This window comes from Aptenodytes forsteri, unplaced genomic scaffold (genome assembly GCF_000699145.1).
Source record: "Aptenodytes forsteri isolate BGI_AS27 unplaced genomic scaffold, ASM69914v1 Scaffold151, whole genome shotgun sequence".
Taxonomy (NCBI): Eukaryota; Metazoa; Chordata; class Aves; order Sphenisciformes; family Spheniscidae; genus Aptenodytes; species Aptenodytes forsteri.
Window position 1 is genome coordinate 5,396,169 of NW_008795939.1, and position 25,577 is coordinate 5,421,745.

Here is a 25,577-nt window from a genome sequence, read left to right on the forward strand (position 1 = left end):
CTGACAAAAATTGCAGTGCACTCCCTTTTAAAGCCTCAAAAGTACATACGCAAATGGCTGCTCATAAAGATGTATTTTCTCCCAAACTTTTTCCTGTATTTTGCTATATAGGATATATATAGCGTGTGACTCACAAGACTTAGATATAGATATGTAAGACTTAAAAAGTATTTCACTATAATTTGGTCCAGGCATTCTTTTAGGACTAGTCACCTATAACAATTTACAGTCCTTTCAGATACTCAAAGCTACAAAGCTTTTTTTCACCTAATTGCTTCATGTGTTCATATGTATAAAACATTAAGCAAGATTACTGGGTGAAAAAGAACACATTCAAAAGTGTAAAACTCCACAGACTGGGCTTCTCATGATGCCATTCTTCTAGCACACCAAGACTTCTGAGAGAACAGATTGCTTTTAAGTCAGTATGAAGAAATGCATACGGTGGTAAGCTGTTTCTCCGATCCAAACTCCCCATCTTCCAAGCTCCTTTTTTCTTTCCTTTTTCACATACTAGTCCTCACTGTAGTTGCTAGGGGGGCATCTGTGCCAAGCGACACGGCAGTGTTTGCTGCAAGTGTGTAGTACTCGGCTGCAACACACAGCTCAGCAAGGAAGCCCCCCGCAGTGTTCTGGGGTCCCCCTCTCACTCCAAATGAGACTTGATCACCTCCCTAGGCTCTTTTCCCCCCTAACCTACCTGTGTTCTTGCCTCCAAGATTTTACTCTATCTTGGTATTTTCATTGATTTTCCACAGGGTGGCACTGGATCCTCATTGCTAAAACCAGTTAATTATAACCACACCAAACTTTAAGTAGAAGAAACTTATCAAGCAATGCACAGGCATATAGAAAAGGGACACAAAGGTACATAAACAGGAAAAAAGTCCCTTTCTGAGAGAAGTGTACGCAACGCATGAGCCCTCTTCTATCCAAGGACTTTTAGATGTGCTAAGCAGCGTTTCAGTTTTTCTTGTGCCTAATGCACCTTACAAGCAAGACATCCTCTATGCAACGTCAGTGACTTATACTATGCCTGCATATAAAATAAGCAGTGGTACTTCAAAGGCAGGCTGATGTATCCAGTCATGATGGAGGAGCTGAGCCTGGGAGCAGCAGTAAAGCGGCTCAGCATTGATTAGTTAAGCCCATTTTTTAACTCTGTAACCACCTGTGAGTGTGCCAGGTATCTTCAGGGATTCACGTTCAACAGAGAAAATCCTAAGTGAAGCATAACCTAGGCAGGGTCTGCTCACCTCTCTTACTAGGTGTCAAGGATGTACGTTGCACCAAAAAGGATGAGGCTGTATAATACCATGTGCCAATGTTCCCCAATGTTTTTTTAGATAAGGTTACAGCCACCAGTCTCTCCTCCTCCCCATTCCCTTGCCTCACCCTACCAACCACCAAGCCCCACGATTGAGTATTCATTCCCATCCCAACATCTTGTGGTCCCGTCCCCGCAATGGCTAGGGCTGCTCCTGGCAGAGCTGCAGGAGCTGGTGACAGTGGGACAGGGAACTGGCATCATCTTAAAGAGGCATTAGGAAGGACCCTGGGATGGAGAAGTCCAGGTTGGGAAGGGTGAAGGAGGTGGGGTTAAGGTGCAGTGATGAGGCAGTACACAAAGGGAAGGATGTAGTGAGGAGGTGGGAGGCCCCTATGCTCTCTCTCTGCATCTGCCATCACTGGATCTCCTCTGTCTTCGAGTTCTGCGGCTACTTTCTCTGGGCAATTAAAAAGGAATTTGTTTGTCTTTTCAGGACAAATGTACAGAAATGTATACCTCTAGTATTGTTTACTCTCTTTCAAAATAAGCCTATTCTATCCTACAGAAAAAGCTGCTGTCCCTTTATTTCAGTTTGGAGTTGTGATGTAACTTGACTGATGCACAGTATGTAGCAGAGCAAAAGCCGAATACAAAGCAAAGCATTCCCCCAGTTGCTTTTTCCTACAAGAGTTCTCAGGCAGGCAGGTTAAATTCAGTTTTGCAAATAAAACCAGCCTCCTACCCAGAGAATCTCTTTTTTTTTTTTTGGACAAACTGAGCTACAAAATGATGGGAGGCTAGCAAAACATTCCTCATGAGCTATTTTCGTCCCCAGCTTAGCTCTGCTTACTTAGTCCAACATCGCCTTCCTCTTGATCCAGCTCATTTGGTGGCCGATGGTGGAAGATGCGGTTTATCAGAAGTCCAATGTGGCTCAGGAGGATGAAAGGTGGAGGCAGCCATGGCTTGTCATGGTAGGTCATAATGTAGCGGTACCGGTTGTACTTCCAGAGCTTGTTCGATATGGATTTCAAATCATAATAAACATTACTGAGAAGAGAGATAGAGGGGGAAGGAGGGTAAAACACTCCCGTGAGGAATATTCCCAAGACAGCACAAGATGCTTGTCTACAGATCTAATTTGACACTGAAGAAAAGTCCCATCCCTCCAGTGAGGTAAATCAGCTTAGCAACTTTCATTTAACAAAGCAGCAGCATGTGCCTGCAGCTAGTGCACTGAGAATGAGATCTTCAAAGCTGCCTAACGGATTTGGAGATCCAATTCCCATTCACATTAATGGGGACTGGGCAAAAAATATCCCTGAAGTGGCTTTGAAATCTCAGCCAGATTATTTAAACTTTAATACATAGCCTAACTGAGAATTCAACATTGTCTGCCTCTTTGGACTGGATTAAATGTAGGAGTCAGGATAAGGCAAGAGTGTTAACAAAACGGTTCTGCTGCTTCTCAGTGCACTCCCCCTAAACAAAATACTTGCTGCAAGAAGCAGCTACACAAGCAATTCTTCTGCAGGGTACTCTTTGGAGCCATGATGTTACTAAACGTGACTGTTGTTGCACTGAATAATTTCCTGTATCCACTATCATAGACCCAAGTACAGGAAAGCAACTTTGTGGTCTCTGGCACTGTAATTTCAGTTGCAGCATCATACCACACATCCAGCATATAATTACAAAAACATCAGCTTTGCTTCTGGGAGCATAATTAAATATATTGCTCATACCCATTTTTGGTCCCACTTCTGGAACAATCAAATCACTAGGCAGAAGATTTAACATATCATCATTGCTGAAGGTTTAAATCTAGAAATAATTCAAATTACAATTTCACAGCTGTGTATTAAAAAAAAAAAATTATGCCTTGCCACAATTTCACGAAAGGGATTTCTAATTGGAAGTGGGAATAGAATGAGTTTTGATCATTCAGTTTTCTTGAATATTAATCACCACATTTCTTCATTTGAAATTTTTTTAACCTACAGCTGACTTTTTCTTCCCCAGAAATACTAGAACTCTAGGAAAAAAATAATTAATTACATGGGTTAGATTGCTCTTTGCTAATATTTACAGAACTGGATCCACTACAACAGTTTCCCTGTTAAAACTTGAAAGGTTAGAATTACTATAAAGACACTGATTAACTACTACAGAATTACCCTGAATTACTATAGTTTCCCTGTTAAAACTTGAAAGGTTAGAATTACTATAAAGACACTGATTAACTACTACAGAATTACTATGAATTACTATAGAATTACTGTAAAGAGCCTTCCTACTCTGGCAGCAGACATTAAAAGGCAGATAGTGAAAAACACTACAGTTAGATTTCAGTCTAGAACATATCAAATTGCACCAAACAACAGGAATTTTCAAATTATTTCCCGAAGGAAGAGCATGCTCCTACAAAGTCATTATCCTCTTCCCTTGAATACCTTCTCCACTTACCTGCCAATTTAAATCTTGGGCTACCCTATGATGAACATTATACAGGCTCTCAGCACAACAAATACAACTTCTAGGGACAAAGGACAAATTATTTCAGAGCTGAATTAATGTTGCTTGTTTGCCAACTGGAGTTGTCCACTTTCAGAGAGTCTGTGTTTAAATGGCAAAACAGTTTAGGTGTCTGCTAACCATCCCCTTCCTCCCACCCTCTTATTTCCACCATTCTTTTTTTATTCACTGGACCCCATGGAAGGTGGGGTAACAACCACCATCAACATGCCCCTGCTGGGGCATTTTTGGTGAAAGGTTTTTGCAGAAGTGTTGGCAGAACATCTATTAGTTGCTTTTGCTTTTGCAGCAATATACCATGGTACCTACTTAAAGAAAGCAATAAGCAAGTTGACCATGATGATGTACTGCACAAAGAGGTAGACAGCTTGGAGGAACGGCGTGAGGAAGGAGCCAGGAGGACAGTCCTCATTGGTTTCGCAGACTGAAAGTGAAGGACATACAGAGCATGGTTAGCATGGAAATCAGAGCAGAGCACAGCAATAGCATGTGCTCCTCATTTGCCCCAGCAAGAAACAGAAGAGTCTTTGTTACTTTCACGGAGATACATTACTAAATTTCCAACTAAAAAGTCTACCTCCATGTAAAGGAGATCTGAGACCTCTTCATGATGCTACTGCCCTACAGTTTCCATTGCAATTCAGAAGCTGTAGACAGCATTTCATATGTATCAGTTCTTAAGCCAGTCACCCCGACTTTTTGTTAAGGGAGAAGATGATGCAGCTGAAATGTATTTGGGAGATGGCACACACTCAAGTAAACTGAAATCCCAATCTTTGATCTTTAAAGCAAAGCTTTCACTGACTCCACTGTGAAAAGGATACAGCACAAAGGTTGCTTTATCAGTACTGGAGTGTTATTCCTTTAGAGCTTCAGTAAGATCATATTAACTCACGTGCAAAAGGATATATGGCTATGAATATTTGTGAAATGAAGCAACAAATCATAGAAATTAAGGGATCCCTCTTAATGTTTGTAAATTGTCAAAATAAATACTTTTCAGTCTTTATAATTTTTAATCAAATTTTACACCTTTGAGGGAATTTTAAAACACATTTATAAGGCAGCAGCCCTAAATTCAGGACATATTCCACAGCATAAAGAGTCATTACAGAAATCATAGCTTTATTTGGGAAGTGTCAAATTTCTAAAGGTTTAGCATTAATAAGTGATTAAATGGATTAAACTGTGAAACTTAACAGTGTGCTTTCATTAAAAGAATTTTCACTTATATAACCAAAATACATAGCCATCATGTGACTGTTTCAGCAATAATAATGGATGCAACATCTTAAATTACTTTAATGAATCAGGTCTATGCTGAACTATGTATCTTAAATATCTGTATCTATTTGCGTATCTACTTTCCTATTTTAGGGACTGTTTTACTTGTACCCATCACTTAGCAGCATGAGAGTGCCTTCCATCTGTATGCTGATATATCTCCTGGAGCGCCTGGTTCTTCTCTCTTACTGAGACAAGGTCAAAGCCATAATCAAGATATAACATTTTTCCTATTTACATTGATTGGTTCTATTTTTTATATGTTCAATTGGTTTATCTGCTTAAGAATGATGCCAGGTAACTCTTACTTATTATGGTGAAAAATAATTTTCCTTTCTTATTTTTTCTTTTTTGTTTTCCCTTTATTCTTTCTTCCTTCAAGGCAACTTTGTAGTCTTTTCTCCAAGAGATCAGCAGCTTTGGATTCACCTAATTGGAAATTCATTTCACTGCCAGATCCCCTGACCATGAACTAGCTTAGTATTAGGTCCTATGTGCTTTGCTATAAGCTTTGCAATATACTTAATCTGAAAAGCTAAATTTGAAGGTTTTAAAGCTTAATCTTTATTTTTAACAAAAAAAATAATATTCTCACCTTTATTCATACAGGACATATATACACTGGAATCAAAATTGTTTGAGAAAGAACAGACTCCATATGTGGTCAAAACTCTAGTAGGCCAAAGTGGACATGTTTCTGCACATATTAAATTTAAGCTGTTGAGCTGTACTGTGAAATTTACCTACCATCTATTTCTCCAGCATAGACCTCACCAAACATCATCCAGTAAGGTTGAAATACAATATCTCGTGCCAGAGTCCAAGAAGGAGGCTCCTCTGGTGAAAGGATTGCCTTTCGTGACACTCCAAAACTCAACAGGACTATGGCCATCATGACCACAATATAGAACATGTTTGCTGTCTGGAAGACATGTTTGCATGAAAGAATTAGCCCTGTTAATTATATGTAAAGGAGACATACATTTTAGAGATGAGTATCAATCACTGCTTTTACAAATCAGAATATAAAAACAGGGCTAATAATCTAATATGCCGGAGGAAATAAAAATATCTTAGTTTTATGACCTGGACTACCCAAGTATTTTATAGAAGTTAAAGTCGTCCTGGACCAAAAAGGCCACAAGTCCTACTTGCCTCTCAAGTCCCTCTTAAGATCTTAAGCAAGATTTGAAAAATGCAGAGACCTTATGATGGTGCTTTTCCTCAGTGGCATTTCTTCCAAACTGAGAGCAAGGAATAGCAGTGAAAATGATTTTGCCTTCTAACACTGAATCAGAATTACTATGCAAGACAGAATATAAAAGTATTAATAAGATAGTTCCCAATAACCGAGGGAAATTACAGTGGGAATCTGCAGATGTCCCTCAAGACTAGGCAGCAGTTCAGCAGCAGTTCTTATACCAAAAGAGAAAAAAAATTAACTTTGATCTCAGAGAAATTTTGCCTGCTAAAATGGGATATAATTATTTGAATCAAAATGTAAAATAATAATGAGACAGTTTCCAAGAGCTAGGGGAATTATCTATAGTAGTGAGTCCAACTGCAAGAGACAGTGATTTTTCTTTCTCCTATTATCAAGCTGGATCAGAAACTCAACTCAAATGCAACCCTTCTCTAAGGAACGAAGCAAAAATAGCTTTTGTGAATAAATTCAAATAATGAATAAATGAGAGAGAGAGGAAATCTGATTATGTCAGTCAACTCACAAACAGAAAAAGAAAAGTGGTATTTTCAGGTAATACATTCACTATGAATTGTTAGATGACCTCTCCTTTGACCATCATTCTTTTCTGTCACTTCTGACCTTTACACATTCCTCAGTAGATGCCTTAACTACAAAAACATTGTTCCAAAGCATAATACTTACCATCTTCCCAATCATTGTCAGGTATGGGCCAGCATGCTGATTTACAGCAAAAAGATCAAGGAGCCGAGCATACCAAAATATTATATCCAAGCAGTAAAGTAGCCTCCCTGCAGTTTGAACAGGGGGGTCGGACCAGCGCAAGCCAAAACCAATCATGAACAGGATGATTGCTATAGAATCAGTAAAATTCCAGTATTCATAAATCCACACCTTCACTTTTTGGCGGAATTTTCCAGGTTCTGAGATAAATACCTGAGTAGAATGTGAGGAGAAAAAAAAACAAAGAAACTCCATTAAAGTCACAGATATATTCCATAACCTTTTCTGTCTGAACTGTTTCATGATATTTGGGAATGTATCATTTTTTTTCTTTTTGCAGGCCTGTGTACTGCATATTGCCATTCACCATTAATTAAGGTTTGTACTTAATCTATAGTGTCGTATTGCTCAAGTATGCCACACCAAATAGGATAGCTCTTCCTACGGAAAAATGGATTCTGAGCCTGAACCCATTCACTAAAGAGCACGTTCCTCAGCAGAAAAGAGCAGCCAGTATAGAACTGTTATGCATACCTATCATTATAAATTAACGAGCATTTTCTAGAGGAATGGTCACGACCCGCAACAGCCCTTTCAAAAGCCCCTAAGTCATGCAAAGTACCAACCTAACCTTGCTGATGGGAAAATAACTAATAATGCCTTTTATTTCAGACTGAAAATATAAAGAACGATCCTTGTATTCCACCAAGGACATGCTAAAAAAAGGAGTGCTGGCAACTAGCAAGGTAAAGAATGAAACATTCACTCCTTGAACTGTGAGGTGCCCCAAAGGGATTTTAAGCTTCACTGAGCAAATGTGTGAAGTGGAATCTTTGGGAGGCCATAAATAAAACCTTTGCACGTTGACCAAGTGAGGCCAATTATGCAGTGCTATGTAAGATCATACTGATAAGTACCAAGCAAAGGAGAGATTTTGAAATGTTACACCCTGATCCTGCAAGAATTTACGCATATGAACACATTAATGTAAACAAGTGATCCTACTAAATTCAGCTGGACTAACTCACATGAGGAACTAGTTGCAGGATCAGGGCCTAAGGCTTTAACAATTAGTTGATACAATCTAGAGAAATAGAGGTTTGCAGTTATATATAACAAGGCCCTCAGCAGTTAATTAGCTGCACGTGTAAGACACAGTGTCCTACAAAGTCTTTGCCAGCAGACCAGAACTAGTACATGGACAAAGAAAATCAAGTAGAAGACATGAATTTCAAAGTCTCCAATGAATGTTAATGCTAGAAAGAAGAGCTGATGTTTCCACTGTCCCACCATCAACACAATGCAACAGCACAACAGTGATTTCCAAAGTGCTTGCTATTTCACAAATTTTTTCTCAATTAGACAATCCTTGCATAGATTTTTCTTAATTTTATCTCATGCAGCCACAGAACTTTTATGTTTATCCAAGCTTCAATATATTCCCAGCATTTCTGCTGCCCCTTGAAATCCTTCACCTCTCGTACTGATGTCGCAGTCTTCTGAGTGATCTGTTGGAACAGCATCCTTCACACAGAAGTGTGACTGCTTTTTTGCAGTTTTATTCCTCTAAAAGTACAGCATTTCAAATGTCATATACAAGACAATTCACACTACTATTGTTTACTACGTGCCGACTCTACAGTGAAGATATGTCCGATCAGATGCAATAATTTGGGAAATACATAGCTGCATTTATCCCCAACCTCAGGTTTGGAGTGCAAGTTGTGTTCAGAAGCTCAGATCTAATCAACTGCCAATAATTGTGATTAATTTTCATTGGAATATCATTTTTCCATGCTCAATGAGTCCAGCATTAAAAGTTGATCAGTTGGTCAGTTAGACTTGATGGAAAGCCATAGATCATCCTACACATAACACCTATTAATCAACAACAACGTCCACACTCAAAGTAAACTCAAATATCAAAGACAAATTCCAGATTCGTTATAAGAAATCTAATGGTCCACTCAAAAAAATTAAGAAACAGGTGCCTACATCGGGGCTCCAAATCGCAATTCAGCACAATCACTCTCAAGCAACCTGCACATTACCACTGACTTTACACAGAAAAATAGAGATTTAAGGACAAACTTTAAGATGCATTTTCAAAGCCCGAGTACTGGTCTTCAAATAAAAAGACTTCTCAGAAATAAATGCCCTGTATAATTCTTTCCTCTGCTAAATTCTCTACAAAAAGAATGCAGGATTTGGCATTCTTCAGTTTATGGTATTCTCTGGTTTATAATATATCCACTATAGATGAGAAGTGCAAATGGAAAATCTTACCTCCCTGACTTTTTCAATAGCAGTGCTGAAAATATAAATGATAACAAGCCACTCTTGCACACTTGGTCTTGGTTCCATCTTCACCAACACAGTGTAAGTGAAGAGCATGAGGAATGCCATGTACGCCATCTACAAAACAGATGGTATATAATCCATATGCACAAAAATCTCTAACAAATTTCTGCGAACATATTAACAGGTGATTAGCCTGACTATATGTATTCAAACTACTGGGGCACTGTCAGATTTTTGAGGCCAAAAGCTTTCCTCCAGTTCTCCGAAGTATTTTTTATGGGAATATCCTTAAACATCATTTGGAAATCGGTGCTTTAGTGCTGAAAAAATGGGAGCAGAAGACGAACTATTGCAGCACATGTTCACCTAGGCCCCAAACCCATATATGAGACAGACTATTTTATCTGCACACTGTTACTGGAATGTAAAAGTAGTGCTATGTTTTTATCCTAACCTTCTGTAGGAGCAGGTAACCATTCTCAAAGCTATGTGAATCACTGCTGGTTAATCAGTGCCTTCCAAAACACAGGAAGAACATTATCAAGTGGAAAGCACATATTTTAACACACTATAAACATATCTGAGATAATAGATTAACAACCTATAAAGCAGTTAACAACACCCTGTTAAAGGACTAACAGTTTATGTACATGGTGGTCTGACCCAACAGGCAGCCTGATCTTAAATATCCTAAACTCTACTGACACAGGGTTAGTTACTAAAATTGATTTAATAAATGCGTATTTCTCTATAGCAAATTATCTCCTACAGATTAATATTCACTCCTTCAGAAACAGTTCCTAAAGAAAGGGACATGAATTTCTGTGAGCTATTTAAGGTATTTAAGGCCAGCTTCAAAGCTATCTCTACATGTGCAATTAACTACTGTAAAAAGCTGTGCTCAGGTTTTTCTTTAGTTCCTTATAATTTTTTTTCTTTTTTTTTTTTAATGCAGCTGCATGATTTTAGCAGAAAAACTTTTCACTTAATTGTGAGAGAAATATTCCCATGTCTTCCCATCCACCCCCACCACTAAGTGGCTGCAAATCCATGCTAGGCGATGTAAAAGCAGCAAGTGGTACTTGAAGGATCGGATCAAAGGAGGATTTTGGCAATCCGAGTTCTAGCATGATGACCAACCGTGTGAAACCAGAACTTGACAATTGGTGCGTTGTAGAACTCATAGATTTTTCTAGTGCCAGGCAGGTTTCCTTGTCCACCGTCCACTTGGCTCTCATCAGACTTCTGAGCAACCTTCTCCACATCATAATCTTTCTTTAAAAGGAAACAGCATTTTAAAAGTAAGAAACCATGGTCTATGATTGCAAAGTTGTGTCATGTTAGAGGGAAGACAGGCACAGATGTTTAAGCTTTGTTCTGAATATACAAACCATTACTGTACCTTCATTTTGTCTGGTTACAATCATCTCATTTGCAATAATTAACATGCACACTTTTCCACTATAAATACTCATTTAGAGTTTGCTCTTATGACTACAGGCAGTGGACTGGGCATCAGCAGACCTGAATCCACTCCTGTTTCTGCCACACATTTCTTTTAAGTCTTTAAGCAAAGTCACTTAACCACTCTGTGTCCCACTTTCCCCATCTGTGAAATACAGATAAATAACAACTTCCAGTATGACATAACTGTGTTAGCTAGAACTCCAATGACAACTGTGGCACATTCTGAAATAAGGGAATGAGCATCACATTTGTGCTCATGTATACAGTTGCACAGAAAATGTCAGCACAGTGAAATTCTAAATACAGAATTTAATTGCTGTTTTTGATGTACTGTATGCCTGATTAGAAGATGAGGATGAAATAAGCACTCTCTTATAAAGATCTACCTACAAAAAATACAGATAGCTTCTTTATTATCTTCAGTAAATTAAAAACAAAAAAACAAAAAAGTAAACACACTTGATTCTGTATCCAGAGTTTGACACTTGCCCGAGTACCCCTCTGAAAGTAGAAATATCTGATTGCCGCTGAAGCCTAAGAAGAGCTGCATACACACAGCAGTGGGCAACTGACAAAACCAGAAGGTGCTGAAAGGAGTTTTCAGAGATGAAGGAGAGAGGCCTGGGGGAACTATAAATAGCTAATAGCTGGGCCAAACTACTTGCTAAGTTTTGTTTCAATGCTGGCCAATTGCTTTGGCTAATATCAATGCTAACACTCACTGCTACTAGGCATCTGCAGTATAGCATGTTTTATGTGACATATTTATCCCTACTACACAACATTTCCTTGGGTTATCAGGGGAAAACTGATTTTTTTTCATCACATTAGACTCAGAAAAGTGCTAAACCAGAGAATTTGGTATACAGAATCATCCCAATGCATTAACATCAGAACCTCCAAGATGAAGGAGAGAATTTGTCCCCTGAAAGAGTGCAACTTCTAGCTGCAGCAAGTCACTGGAATTTATGACTGTGTGTGAAAGATGCTCTATATGGCACATGTACACTGTTGAAATGTTCTGTGTGTTTTTCTATAATATTTCATACCAGAGTATTTAAGAAAAAGCAGTAGCTTGGCCTGTTGTTTTAAACAACACTCTATATTAGATAAAATCAGAAGTTAAGCCTATTGCTAGCATAGGAAGGAAGCAGCCCTGTCTGAGGCACGTCAGAAAAGTGCTTACGCACATTGCTGTGTTGCCTTCTACCAGACTGCAGGGGTGGTCCTGCTGCAAATAATTACAATTGTCCTGTCCTTTGTACCATAGCTGTTACCTAAGCCCATAAAAAGCATTTTTGAACTGACTATATTAGACAGCACTGCAGGAGATAATGGCTTTGAGCATTTTTCTGCATCAGAGAGAGAAAACACAAGTGTGGCATTGACAGGCCTACCACGCTGCTGCAACAGCCCTCAACAACAATCCGCTCTCTTTTATTTTACACAAATTGAAAGTTAACTGTGAAGGTCCCAAGCAATCTACAATGCTTATCTGCTGTAAGATAAACAGAGCAGAGCAAAAAAGATTGCCTGAGAGCTCTCACTTGACAATCCTGTTGTCATTGCTTAGCACCTCACCAGTATTTACCATTTTGGATGGAAATTCTCCGTGTCTACCTCAGACTGAAAACTTCTGGAAATTTTCAGTTCAAGGAACGCTTTGTGGAGAATGAGAAAAAGAAAGGACAGGCAATTCTGCCTAGCAGAAGTCTGGGGAAATTCAGATCTTAAAAGGCAAAGACTTCACCTATGCTAGAGACTCTCCACAGACAGGCCTAAGAAGGACTTTTTGCAACCACAGGTCCCTGCAGAGTGTTTCAGGACTCAGTTCAGGTGACTAAACCAAAAGCACAGTGCTTCTCTTGTGCTTTAAATGGCATCTCTACTAGGCTCAAGCGATGCAGAAGTAGAGAAACCCTGTTTTTCAATGAGGGGGGCAGGAGCTAGACCTCTGGAAGGGCTATGATGTAATTCAGGAAACAAAATCTCAAGGAGAGACTAAAAGCAAATGGCTATGGAGAGGGGGAGAGGCTGCGTCTGAGATGCAGGGCAGAGGCTGCTGGCCAGGCAGGGCAGGAGGAAGGAGTGAGTTGGAAAGGACGGGACCTGGACTGCCTCAGTTCTGCTGTTTCCCTGCTTTGGACAGCTCAACTGGGCAACTTGAATTGAGTTTTATGGATGTGATTTTGTGTATTATATGACACCATTCTTAGAATATTTGGTATACAAGATTACACAGGTATTTATCTGCAGATTGAATAGACTTTGTGCCCTAAAATACCTGTGTAACTGACAGATAATTATAATCTCATTATACTTCTGTGAGGTTGGGAAGGATTTTCTCATTATGACCAGTACAGAAGTGACACCCAGGACAGATGAAGTGACTTGTCCAAGGTCACTTCAGTCTGTAACCAAACCAGGGATCAAACCCCTACTTCTTGAGAACTGAACCCCAACACTTCCAGCTGACCACCTTCTCACTCCTCAGGATTATACTGTGATAAACAGACAGACCCTAACACACAAATGACTGAGCATCACAAACTAACCAGAGACAAGGCATCTTTAGAGCTGGCTGGGCTCTGATCCCCATGATACCATGTGAACTGGTGGAAGTCTTGAGACTGAGGCACATGAGACATTTCTGCCTTGCTTTTAAACTCCAGCATCAAGATGGTGGGAGGCAGGAGAATACTCATAATGACCTAAAAGAGAGACACAAGATTCAGGAAATTAATTCAGCAGTGATAGCATAGACCTGAGGCCATAGTCAGCCATGCATGGTGCCAGCACAAACCCAGTGCAATTCCACTGGCCAGGGAGGGAGCCACTGGTGCGGGGAATCTCTGTATCACATTCCTACAGTCTCCGAAGAAGTGTGTTGCTCTTGACTGTTTTGTGGCTTTAAAGAGTGTAATGGTATCTGGGGACACTTTAGATACTGCTCCCTATGTCCGGAGGGCATTCCTCCCATCAGCAGCTCTGCTGGAGAACTAGCAATGTGGGGCAGTGAGAGCAGGTGGGGAGAGACTGAAGGGTGCTAAGAGAATGGGAACAGCAAAAAAAACCTCACAAAACACATTCTCCTGATGTCAACCCACAGCGGCTTTTGCAAAGAAGTAAAACAGAAGCAAGTACTGTCTTCCCTCCCCGCCTTTCTTTCTCTCCCAGACATGCACATTCCAATCCATGCTTAAGCATATCTGCCTGAAGCTGCATTAGACACATTCATAACCACAAAGACATGTATAAAGCATCTGAACAGCATCTAAATGCTCAGAAAAAGTTAAGAGTGATGTTACCTTAAACCAGGAGTTCTTCCGCATCTTCAGGCGGCCCATCCACATATCGGTCAGCAGCATCTGTGTGCAAGTATGGGATACGAAAGGCCGCAGCCCCACAGACACTGCTAGTTTTAAGCAAGTTGAGTTGCTCCAGTTTTTCAGTTCATAGGTCAGCAACTTCATGGCCATCTGCTCATTTTGTTTGAATGCTTTCTCCAGGACATCTAAGGCAAGCTGCCCAAATTCCCTAGACCAGAAAGGAATTAACAGTTAATATAACAGGGATCAGTCAAAACTCAGAATCACTGCTGCAAAGAGGTTGGTTTGAAAACTCCATTAACTAAAGTTCAGCTAACAATCTCAGTAAGTATGCCTTCTCCCATTTTTCCTGTTGCTTTATCAATATATCTAGTGAAAAATAATTTGAGGAGTAAATCTAACTATTTAGTCCTAATCACAAGTTTTAGGATCATCCTGTTTTCTATTTTTTTATTTGTTGTGTTCTTAATCTCACTCAGCAATCAAAATGGACCCTACGAAGTTCTGTGTATTTCTTTCAACAACAGACTCATCACCACTGTGGGCAAGCACTGCAGGCAGTTGCAAAAGCCTCTTCTTTTACACTGGCTCTTAAAGATCTCTGTAGGGAAGCCTCCTCAAGGAAGATACACCTTCCTTTAAATTAAGCTTTGGAGCTGCATGCAAAACAAGACAGTACATCTTACTGTACTCTGAATCTGAGGCATGATGTCTACAAGGCATACAACATGTCATTAACAAGAAAAACTACCAGAAAATACTAACATGAAACTACAAACTTGAAGAAAATTCTTGGTCCACTTCATTTTTATTCACTCAGTTATTTCAGCGTACATTTTTCTTTAGGTCTTACACAGAGCAGGATTTAAACACTGATTTTAGTTTGCTCATTACCACATGTTACAGATTTGAAAAGTCCAACACATATGTGCCATATGGCTTTTTAACAAGTTGAACCAGAAGGGAAGCTGTAAGGGAAATTTCAGTCTTCCACTTGACCATTTAGTAGACAGTGAGCCATGCATTACTCACCTATATTTTAATTTTCAAATATGCAACTAGATAACATGCTAATAGCTTTCCTTTAACTCTCAACTAGACTGCACACCAATACATAACTCCATTATATAATATGAAAAGTGGGCAGCTGAAAGTATTTCTTTTACACTCCGTAGTCCATGGCACCACTAACCTTACAAACTCTTAGTGGATTAGGAAAATATCTAACCATTCTTTAGTGCAGAACTTTATTAACTGAAGTAAAGGGAGAACTCATACTTTGAGTACGTCTTGAGTTCTTCTGAAGTGTCATCCACCATGTTGCTCTGTTTAGCTTCATGTGCCATCGCCCTGTAGAGTTTACAAGCCACAACGGCTTTGACCATGGCTTCCTCTCCGTGCTGCCAGAAGAACATTGCCATCTTCTGCCTTTTCATTAATACGGCCCAAACCAGGAGGTCATTATAGGGGTAGATAAAGCCAGATGACTCATAGTTCTCTGCAAAGTTTATATCCTCCTTTGATTTCTTCTTACACTTATGGAAAGCAGTGGATCTTTCCTATAAATTTGTTTTTAAAAAAAAAAAAACCCTCAGTGAACAGTTGCGGTTCAGATTCATGTAACTAAAACTGCATGCAAATCTGAATTGCAAGTAGCAAACTATCTGATTGTTATATACATTTAAGTCATAAACCCCAGCTAGGATCACATTCAGATTACCAATGCTAAGAAGCTGGTAACATTAGCGGAGGAAAAACACTCCTTGCTCTGTACCCATGCCATTTATAGCCTCCCCTTCCATAGTGTTGGGCAGTCTCCAAACCCTGTGATACCAAGATCCTATTTTCACTCTTTTCTTGTTCTTGTGTCACGACAGGAGAAAAAGCAACCAGTAGACTGAAACATACACTATGGACTTGTGATACTTAAAGATGATTTTTACTGTCTGCTACACTTGTAATGTAAACTTGCTATACATTCGTGTCTGGACATTTCTCCATTAAAGGCAAAGAAAAAGTCTTGCTGGTATAAGTGAGGTTGTCTCAGTGCTATAATGGGTTCATTTTGGTTCAGACTAATTCCAATAAAGCCATTTAAATTCAGTCTATGTTTTGTCTATCAGATATATGTATGTGGCGATCTTTGCTTTTTTATCATTCTTTCTTTGAAAGAAAATACTCTGTCATCATTTTCCAGATATCACAACTGTATCTCTTCTTAGCAGGCTTACTGTAGCTACTTTAATAAGCAATCATGAGAAAACATCAGGAAAGTCAGAGAATTCCCACTGTTGCTTCCACATAAGAAGAGTTTTTACCCATGCTTGATGTTCAGAAATTTGGTGATACTACATTTCAGTGAACGAAAGCCCTTAGCAACAAATGGGTGAAAGTTAAAAAGTATCACAGGAGGTGTTTGAGCTTGATTTCAACATTAAAATTGCAAGACCTGTACTTCATGAACAGTGAGCAGTAAAACGTTGCTTCCACTGGAATTTAGGTAGAATTATGATAACTAACAGCCTGACCAACATACATCTAAAATCTCTCAATAAAATGATTAGCAGCCTAATATGTCCTAAGCAAAGTCTAGAATAAGCAATTATATTACCTTGTATTTGTAAGGCTGTGCTGTTCTGAAGAACTGAGAATGCAAAGTACTTTCAGCAGACCCCATTCTGCTACCTGTCTGATTACTCTGATGAAGGGAATGAGACAGGCTCTGAGAAAAGCTGGAGAGCACTCTCTAGATCCAAAGGCATATCGTAAAACACAAGGAGAGAAATGCAAATTAGAGATGAAGTTTGCCTGTACGTACCTCTGATTGCAATGGTGCCTGTAGAAACTGATGTTATTCAAAGACTAGTGAGTCTGCAATCACTATAACTATTACTGGACCTTATACCATCAAGGAAAAAATAGCCTGTTTCACATCTAATTTTAAAAAAACAAATATTTTTCTGAATCTCTAAATTCAAAATACTCATTTCCCCAATAGCATCCACCAAATACAACAACAGGGCTTGCACCAGATTGGAATCACCCAACCTGGAAGCTCTTCCAAGCACCTACCATTATAAAAAGTGCCATAAGCCCTTTAAAAGACAAAAGTTCTATGAACTTTTTGCTGACTATTTCCTCTGAAGAATGGCATGTCTAGCACCCCCGGGCATTTTGTTCAGTGCTGACTGCGAGGGAAGAATGTTACCAGCTGAATCACTAACACTCTTCCCTGCAGTTCCTAGTTATATGATCACGTAGTTTCACTCATCCCTGTTAAGGTCATATTTCATGAGGATACAGTGAAGAGTGTTACAACTGATCAAATCTCTCTTTTTAAGCATTGTATTAAGCCAGTGACACACAGAAAGCTCTGTCTCTGTGTTTCTACTCACTCCAAGTAACAGTTTTCATTATTTCTTCTCATTTTCCCTGATCACCCTGAGGTTCTTCTATTAGTCATGAAGGCAGTACATGGGGATGAGAGGTTTTTGTTGTTTGCTTTTTAACATATGGAAGTACTTTAATCAAAGTCCAGCTCTACTCCGAAAACTGGGGAGAATTCTTATGCGGTAAATCTGCTCCTCCTGTCATGTTGGGAATGATATTCGGCTAATTCATTGAGAAGTTTAGGCTGTTTTCAAGTTACTGGTTTTGGAAAGTCAATGGGGAAAATGAAAGTGCTAGTATGTTCACACACTGTTGTTCTGAGGCAGTTTGTTTGTTTGTAGAGGTGATGCTACCGATACGCAGACATGGCACAATGCTATGCCGTACAGTGAAACACCTTAAGCATCTAGAAGGTGCAGAACGGCACGCATGTACCGAGCACAACCCTCTGCCTGCACAAAGCCACTGCACCATGGGTGCAGCCTAGCACATCCAGCATAAGACTTCCCCTGTGATGACCAGTGCATCACAGAAAAAGCTCCGCCAGGCAAACACAGCTCATTGGCCTGCGCAGGAAGATGCACCACTAGCACTGAGCTGCTTCTAGAAGGTGAGACATTTGCTCAAAACTTGGGTCAGGGATCTCCATGTTGTTCTTCACTGTGCCATGCCGACATGCTCTAAGTCTAGTTCAATGCCTGTTGAATTCAGTATTTCTGTGATGTGGTTCAAGTTGCAAGAGCAGAAACATGCAACTGCTTCACAGAAGGGAAAATGGTGGTTGGTACAGTCTTGTCGATCTTTATTGATGGATGACAGACAAAGAATACATCCCAGCTACCAGACACAAAGGTAAATTTACTGAACTAATAGTTAATTTAACAATCACCGGTAGTCTTGGGGGACAGGGAGTAGTTTGGGGAGGGATTTGTCTGTTTTATCTATAAGCTCTCCGGAGTTGGCAAAGAGATTCATAAAACAGACAAGCATGGCATACATTTAACTGATCCTCTTCAGACAAACCACAGTGACAACCTGAGCTATTTTCAGGTGTCACATTTTGGCTTTTCTTGGTGACCAGTGGTAGCCACTTCACAGAACTTACCTTGTGTTTTCTGTAGAGATCATTGTAGAGAATTCGGAAGTGCTTCCTTGTGTAGCTGCTCCGATAAGCTCCACCAAGGAGGTACTCTATCACCAGCCCAATATCAATCAGTGATATCTTGTAATCCAAGGAAATGGTATTCTGAAACACCAAATGTCACAAGCATTTCATGATGTTATTATATGCAACATTCAACCATGTCAGAGCCCTACTACTATGAGACGAGTCTGGAAGAAGGTACAACTGAGAGCTCCTGCATCTGTCAGGAAAGTGTACACATTCATTAGGCATTTGAAACTCCCCTAGAGGGACAACACAAGTACATCCACATTTTCAGCCTGAGAAGTGTGACATCTACAGTCCACTGCACCCAAATCACATATAGATGTATATTGCAATGTTCACAAGACCAGCTGCATTCAACAGCGAGGGTAATGGTTCTTCAGGTTAATCACCAACAGCCAGAGAGACTGATGAAAATCTTCTTCTCATAACAAGAGAAAACTAGCATGGTATGATTTGCTCACTAAACTAGTTCATGAATTAAATATAAAGAAGCGGATGAAGCACGTATTTAATGTTGTAGAGCAATTCCTGTTGTACAGTAATCTCTTGTAGAGGCTCAAGACTGTCATGACCACAGGACAGCAGCTGCACATGCATTAGCTGTACCTTCTGAGTCTCTCACCACTTCTGTTTAAAGCACCACTGCTTCCCAGTTTACCTCCGCTGTCCTTCCAAGACACAAGGTTTGTGACAAATTCTCTGAAGAACAGATTATCTTCCATGCAGATTTTAAAGATTATTGGTAAAACCTTAAACCACAACTCTCGGAAGTGAAAAATGGGCCTGTACATAGATGGGATCAGAGGCGTTATGTATTTCTAGCTGTGTATGCCTTTCAGACTGTGAAAAGTCATTTTCTCCATTAGACTGAGGTTTTTTTCAATAGACTTCAGTGGCAAGAGTCAGTACAGGCAGCTAAGGCCACCCAGTCCTGGGGAACAGAAGGCACAAACATGCTGAGCACTCTGGGACAAAAGCATGTCTCACAGGATAGAGCTTGCAAGCTCTGTCATTGAGAGTTAGGCAAGTATTTCTGACTACCTATACTTGTAGGTACTTCTCTGCACTAAAAAGCATATTTTATGCTATCAGGACAGACTGCAATGTATCTCCATTCAAATGTAGCAGCAGCAAAGCTGGTCACACTAATGGAGAAAATACTCCGAAATCCATGGTCACATCACTCTGGTGACTGTCCTAGCTACTGTGTTACCATATTTAATAAGACAGCAACTACACAACCCATTCACAAAGCACTTATGCATATTTACAGAAGCTCAGGTGAAAAAGACTTTTCAGCGTTTAGACATGTTTGCAGGTCCCAAGTGAGTTTATCTTACCCAACAGCATAGAAAGTTTTGAAATTGTGCACCCGTTTTCTACCTACATTCCACTATTCCATTTCAAGTGCCAAAAGCTTCCCTTTTGATCACACCCGGAGTATTCCCAGAGTGTCCTGAGATGTAACCAGGCCATGGGTTTTAGGAGAGGGGTCATATCAAGGAGCAAATCACTTCAGTATCAGTGAGAAAGACAAATTTCTCAGCCTGGAGAAGTTCAATGTATTTTCAACAATACAATTCAACAAATTTTCAACTGCTATCTTCCAGATCTATCACATAAATTAGACCTCAAATATGTCCATCTGTATGGGAAAACACAGAAAATAGCTTGCTATGGAGACCAGAATACCCTACACCTATCTATAGAACCATCAATGGGATTGACATGAAAGTCACCCACAATAAGAAAATTATACCAGAAATCCCAGTACTTGAGACCACAGAACTCTGCAAACAGTCAGACTTACCACTTTATTTTATCTTAGCATTCATACCCTGGAAAGAATTAGGCAATTAATCTAGTTTTGGATCTAGGCATCTCCTGCAGTGGAGACTAGATGCAGAAAGAACAGCTCATCCCTTCCCAGCTAAGCAGCGCTGTGAGGTACAATAGATAACAGAAACACGAAATAAATTAACTGTGTAGCTAAATAATAAGGCTGCCACTAAACTACTAACGGAGCCTGTGCTCCATGCAGTAGTCATCCACTGCCACCTTCTGTTCTCCTAGGCAATGCAGCACATTAAAATAATATTATGTTTTGTCACAGTATCTTCTTGTTACTGCTCAACAAGGAAAGGCTTTTTTAGCTTTGGGGAAAAAAAGAAAACCTTAAAGCAATGAGCATAATTACTGCACTAATTCACTAAGTCTTTTGTACAATCACGTCATAACGTCACTTTAGTAACTTGAGAACGACAGTCTGATCTACACGAACTGCTTGGCTTTGAAATTAAGGTACAGGACCTTTGGGAGCATTCAGCAGTAGTGTGCTAGTTAATTGCTTAGGGGGATCAGTGGGATTAAGATAAAACCATTTAATAGATATAGAAGAATAGTTAATATTATGTTTGTCACAGTATCTTCTTGTTACTGCTCAACAAGGAAAGGCTTTTTTAGCTTTGGGGGAAAAAAAGAAAACCTTAAAGCAATGAGCATAATTACTGCACTAATTCACTAAGTCTTTTGTACAATCACGTCATAACGTCACTTTAGTAACTTGAGAACGACAGTCTGATCTACACGAACTGCTTGGCTTTGAAATTAAGGTACAGGACCTTTGGGAGCATTCAGCAGTAGTGTGCTAGTTAATTGCTTAGGGGGATCAGTGGGATTAAGATAAAACCATTTAATAGATATAGAAGAATAGTAATGAACCCATCACTTCTATTCCTAAAATTCCCCTGTATTACCTAATAGCAGTGTGCCAGTGGACACTGAAGTTCTAAGCTACCATTTTTGCTCCCCAGCCTTTCCTACGTCTATTACCTGTTTCACATCTCGAACTAGGTGATGCAAAAGTAGATTTGATGGTCCTTGTTTCTGTGGTGTGAAAAGAAAAGACAGTAAACAAACATGTCACTCTACATTAGAAAATCAATACAGTAAAAGAAAGTAGCTAAAAGATCTTCTGGATAAGCTACTGCAATTCAAACTCTCCCCACAAATCTCTTCAAAAACATTTCAACACCAATCTGCAACACCTCTACTATCTTACATCTTGACATATTCTAGAAAGAAGTTGGTATCACTTTGGTTAAGCAACATATCATTTTCAGCAAGATAAGAATGTATCACATACCAGATTAAAATCAGAAGGTATTTCTCATGAGCTTCAGGTGAGTACTCCGCCTGGTTCATATCAATGAATTGAAAATAAAAGGCTGGGATACCAATCCAAAAATCCAACATTACAATAAAAAATTATCAAAACCTGTTAATTTTCATTTTTTCCAAAAATCCTTCATAAAAACGTGGCCTAATTATCAAATCTCTTAAGCAAAACAGTATTCTTTCTAGGTATTCTTATCTAAGGTTGTACACTGGGATTTCAAATACTCACTGTGTTGTAGAGTTCTTCCAAACGAGATATGGTGAGAAAACGGTGCATGTTCACTCCATGCTCTATTAAGAGCTTCACAAAATCCACACGGTCCATCACTAAAGCATCCAGCATTGCCTGTTCCAAGGCACCAACCTCCAGAAGGACAGAGATGAAGGAAAAGCTTAGAAAATTATCATCTTCTTTTGGAAATAAATAAAACATTCCTGAACAGCTAGGGTTCTCTTTGTCGCAATGATTTGTCTTTATGTATATTCAAAGTGCACAGTACAAAAGAAAAATATGCTGGAGGAAGCATCTGCGTAAAAAATCCAACAGAGAGGGGGAGTAAAACTGAGTCTCCATAAACCAAACATCTGTAGAGACTTCTACAAATCTAACTTTACAACCAGACTCTGATAATACCTTCCCTACTCTTTAATTCACTTCAGAAGCTAATGTATGATAATGCAGGGGGCAGAGGGAAGCCTTTCTTTTTTGACATATGACAAAAGCCATTTCAAGGTACTGTATTTCAAGATCTCTCTATAGAACTTGAAGTTCTTTAAAGCAGACTTCTTTTCAAATATGAGAGAGAATCTGCATTAGGATAAACTCTCTCAAAGACACCATGAAGCAGAGCTCTACCTACAACAGTGTCCAAACAGTGAAAGCACTCTACTCATGGCACTTGCACAGAGCTCAGCAGGATTTCTACATGCAAAATAGCAAAGGAGTTAGACATATGAGGTTCATATAAATCCATATCAAGAATTTCTACAGAACACGAATGCACAGAAAATGCAGTGGGGTGAGCAGAATGAGGCTGCTGGCACACAAATGGGGCAGGTGCTAGTCCTAGCTTGGCACGTGAAGTTAGTCCTTTCCATGTACATATTTAAGTTTGGCGGAAGTGATATTAAAAGATGACCAATAAATGTTACAGAATTGTCACATATGAAAAGAAATCTTGTGCACTGTTCCTGAACTATTGGTGTTTCTTCCAGAAATATCTCAAAGTGACATTCTTGTATTACATTTCCTCGAGCAGCCATTCCTTGCACTGGCAGTGTGTCTAAAGAGGTTTAGACAGCCGTCTGGTAACTACCAGAACGACATTCTTTGTTGTAAAGTCCATTTGCGACTGAGTTGACATTTAAGCAGAAACATGGCTACAGCTGGTTACAATCTTTACCTTCTGAACTTTTAGGACCAGAGGTCTGAAAAGAAATGGCCACAATCTGTGCATAATTGTGCATGTTTCCTTAAAACACTTAAATAGACAGAAGAATACTAAGACTGCATGGACAATCACCTAAAAATTGCTGCTTAAATATCTAATTCAAAATCTGAACACACAACCACAATAACCATGCACAAACTGTAGACCCCGACAATTGCAGGTCTCGCAGACCCTAACAGTTGGAGGGGTACTCCTCTTTAATTAGGAAAGCAACTAAGTCAAAAGCAAATTTTAGAACTGTGCTTGTGCATTTTCTTTTTTTTTCTTTTTTTTCTTCTTCTTTACAATGCATGAAGAAATTATTGTTACTTAAGATTTTTTTCCTGCTTAGTCAAAAGAAAAACTTTCAGGAATATATGTCATTCTAATTTTTGCTTGGCGAAGCAGCAAGAGATGTAAGGCTTGTTTATTACGAGCTCTTTACATCTTACTTGAAGGGGAGAACATACTCATTATCTGCCAATGACTTTTCATTCAAAACGGTGCTGAACAATTGCACTGAAATAGATACAAACAGGTACATAGATCTTTTTCAAACCTATCAGAAGCAGAGGAGCGGGAGTAGGGGGACTGCCAGTGAATCTGTAAGGCCAGAGGATGATCAAGGTATAAAAGAAACATGCAAGGAGATAAGGCTATTGCAGAAATGGTAAATTAATTCATTGCCTCACTGCTCACTACAGAACATGTTAGGAAAGGTCCTACATCAAAGCTGTTCTTTATGGCAGACAAATCTGAGGAACTGTGTCAAATTGAAGTGTCAGTAGAAAAGATTATAGAAGTCATCCGTAAAGTGGTAGCAAATTGTCAGGACCAGGTGGTATTCACCTAAAAGTTCCCAGGGAACTGAAGTATAGCTGAAATCAGCCCACCTAACAGCAGAATGGAAGACAGTAGAAAGTATGCCAATTGTTAAAAAAGACAAAGGAATGTACAAGTTGTCAAAGTATGGCATATCAGTACAGTTAGAACTTTGTAAGGACAAATATAATGAAACTACAATAAGGAACAGCAATAATAGCAACATGGGTAAATACAGTAGAGTAAGAGGAAGCAAGGCAGTTATTTTGTAGAATGAAATCAGAACTCTACCAGAATTTTGGCAGGGACAATGAGGATAAGACTGTTCGATTGATACAGTATGTTTGTATCCCCACAAAAGCTTTTGAGGATGGCTTTCTTGAAGGACTTCTAAACAAATTAAGCGGTCACAAGGCAAAAGGTCCTCCAATTGTTTAATAACTGATCAAACGGTAAGGAAAAAGATTATGAATAGTGGTGGGAGACGAAGAAAATCCCACACATTGAATACTGACTTGACAATACTTGCTGATGATACAAAAACAGTCATCATCATAAAACTGATTGGGAAGAGGTGCAGAAAAATGTCATAATATGGGCTAACCAGCCAAAAAAGAAGGTGAAATTCAATATTGGTAAATGTGAAATAATGTGCATTTGGGAAACAACCCTACCTGCACATCAGTCTTGAAGTTAACTCAGAAAAAATGTTAGTGGACATATCTTCTGAAAGCATGAATGTAAGTTGGCTATAAGTTGGAAACAAGTGGAAAAGGCATACAGACTACTAGGATTGACACTTAGATGAATACAGAATAATGTATAAAATATTAGTATTTCACTACATCTCTCAATGGAGAGCCCCATATCTTGAATATTGGTTACAGTGCTGGTCTGCCTATCCCACAAGATGACTTTAAGACCTGAAAAAAGTACACGGAAGAGCAGAAAAGATTGTCAGAAATATGAAAAAACTGAACAAATAATCACCTTAGGAAAGCCAGAAGTGAAGGGGGGGTACTATGCAACAGTTCTCTAAAATCTTCTGTGTCAAAGCAGTGGGGACTAGAAACATGTTATTCGTTATTTCCCATACACATCGAAACAAAGAATCATTGAGGTTGGAAAAGACCTTTAAGATCATCGAGTCCAACCGTTAACCTAACACTGCCAAGTCTACCACTAAACCATGTCCCTAAGTGCCACATCTACACGTCTTTTAAATACCTCCAGGGATGGTCACTCAACCACTTCTCTGGGCAGACTGTTTCAGTGCTTGACAATCCTTTTGGTGAAGAAATTTTTCCTAATACCCAGTCTAAACCTCTCCTGGCACAACTTGAGGCCATTTCCTCTCGTCCTATCGCTTGCTACTTGGGAAAAGAGAGTGACACCCACCTCGCTACAACCTCCTTTCAGGTAGTGGTAGACAGCTTGCAACTAGCCAGTAAATTTCTGCTGTGGTGGGAGATTT

General features: G+C 39.4%; 1 protein-coding gene across 1 annotated transcript in view; it reads right to left on the minus strand.

The window, feature by feature from the left end:
- TRPM6 (transient receptor potential cation channel subfamily M member 6) overlaps positions 1-25,577 on the minus strand; it is an 82,221-nt gene that overhangs the window by 27,430 nt on the left and 29,214 nt on the right. The window contains exons 12-24 of the mRNA XM_019473646.1: positions 22,081-22,215; positions 21,507-21,560; positions 18,609-18,749; positions 16,725-16,859; positions 15,392-15,672; positions 14,093-14,321; positions 13,340-13,495; positions 10,458-10,592; positions 9,303-9,431; positions 6,978-7,229; positions 5,837-6,011; positions 4,115-4,229; positions 2,121-2,320 (exon numbers count right to left, since the gene is read on the minus strand). Of these exons, the coding sequence (XP_019329191.1) occupies positions 2,121-2,320; positions 4,115-4,229; positions 5,837-6,011; positions 6,978-7,229; positions 9,303-9,431; positions 10,458-10,592; positions 13,340-13,495; positions 14,093-14,321; positions 15,392-15,672; positions 16,725-16,859; positions 18,609-18,749; positions 21,507-21,560; positions 22,081-22,215 (2,137 nt within the window). The remainder of the gene's footprint in view (positions 1-2,120; positions 2,321-4,114; positions 4,230-5,836; positions 6,012-6,977; positions 7,230-9,302; positions 9,432-10,457; positions 10,593-13,339; positions 13,496-14,092; positions 14,322-15,391; positions 15,673-16,724; positions 16,860-18,608; positions 18,750-21,506; positions 21,561-22,080; positions 22,216-25,577) is intronic.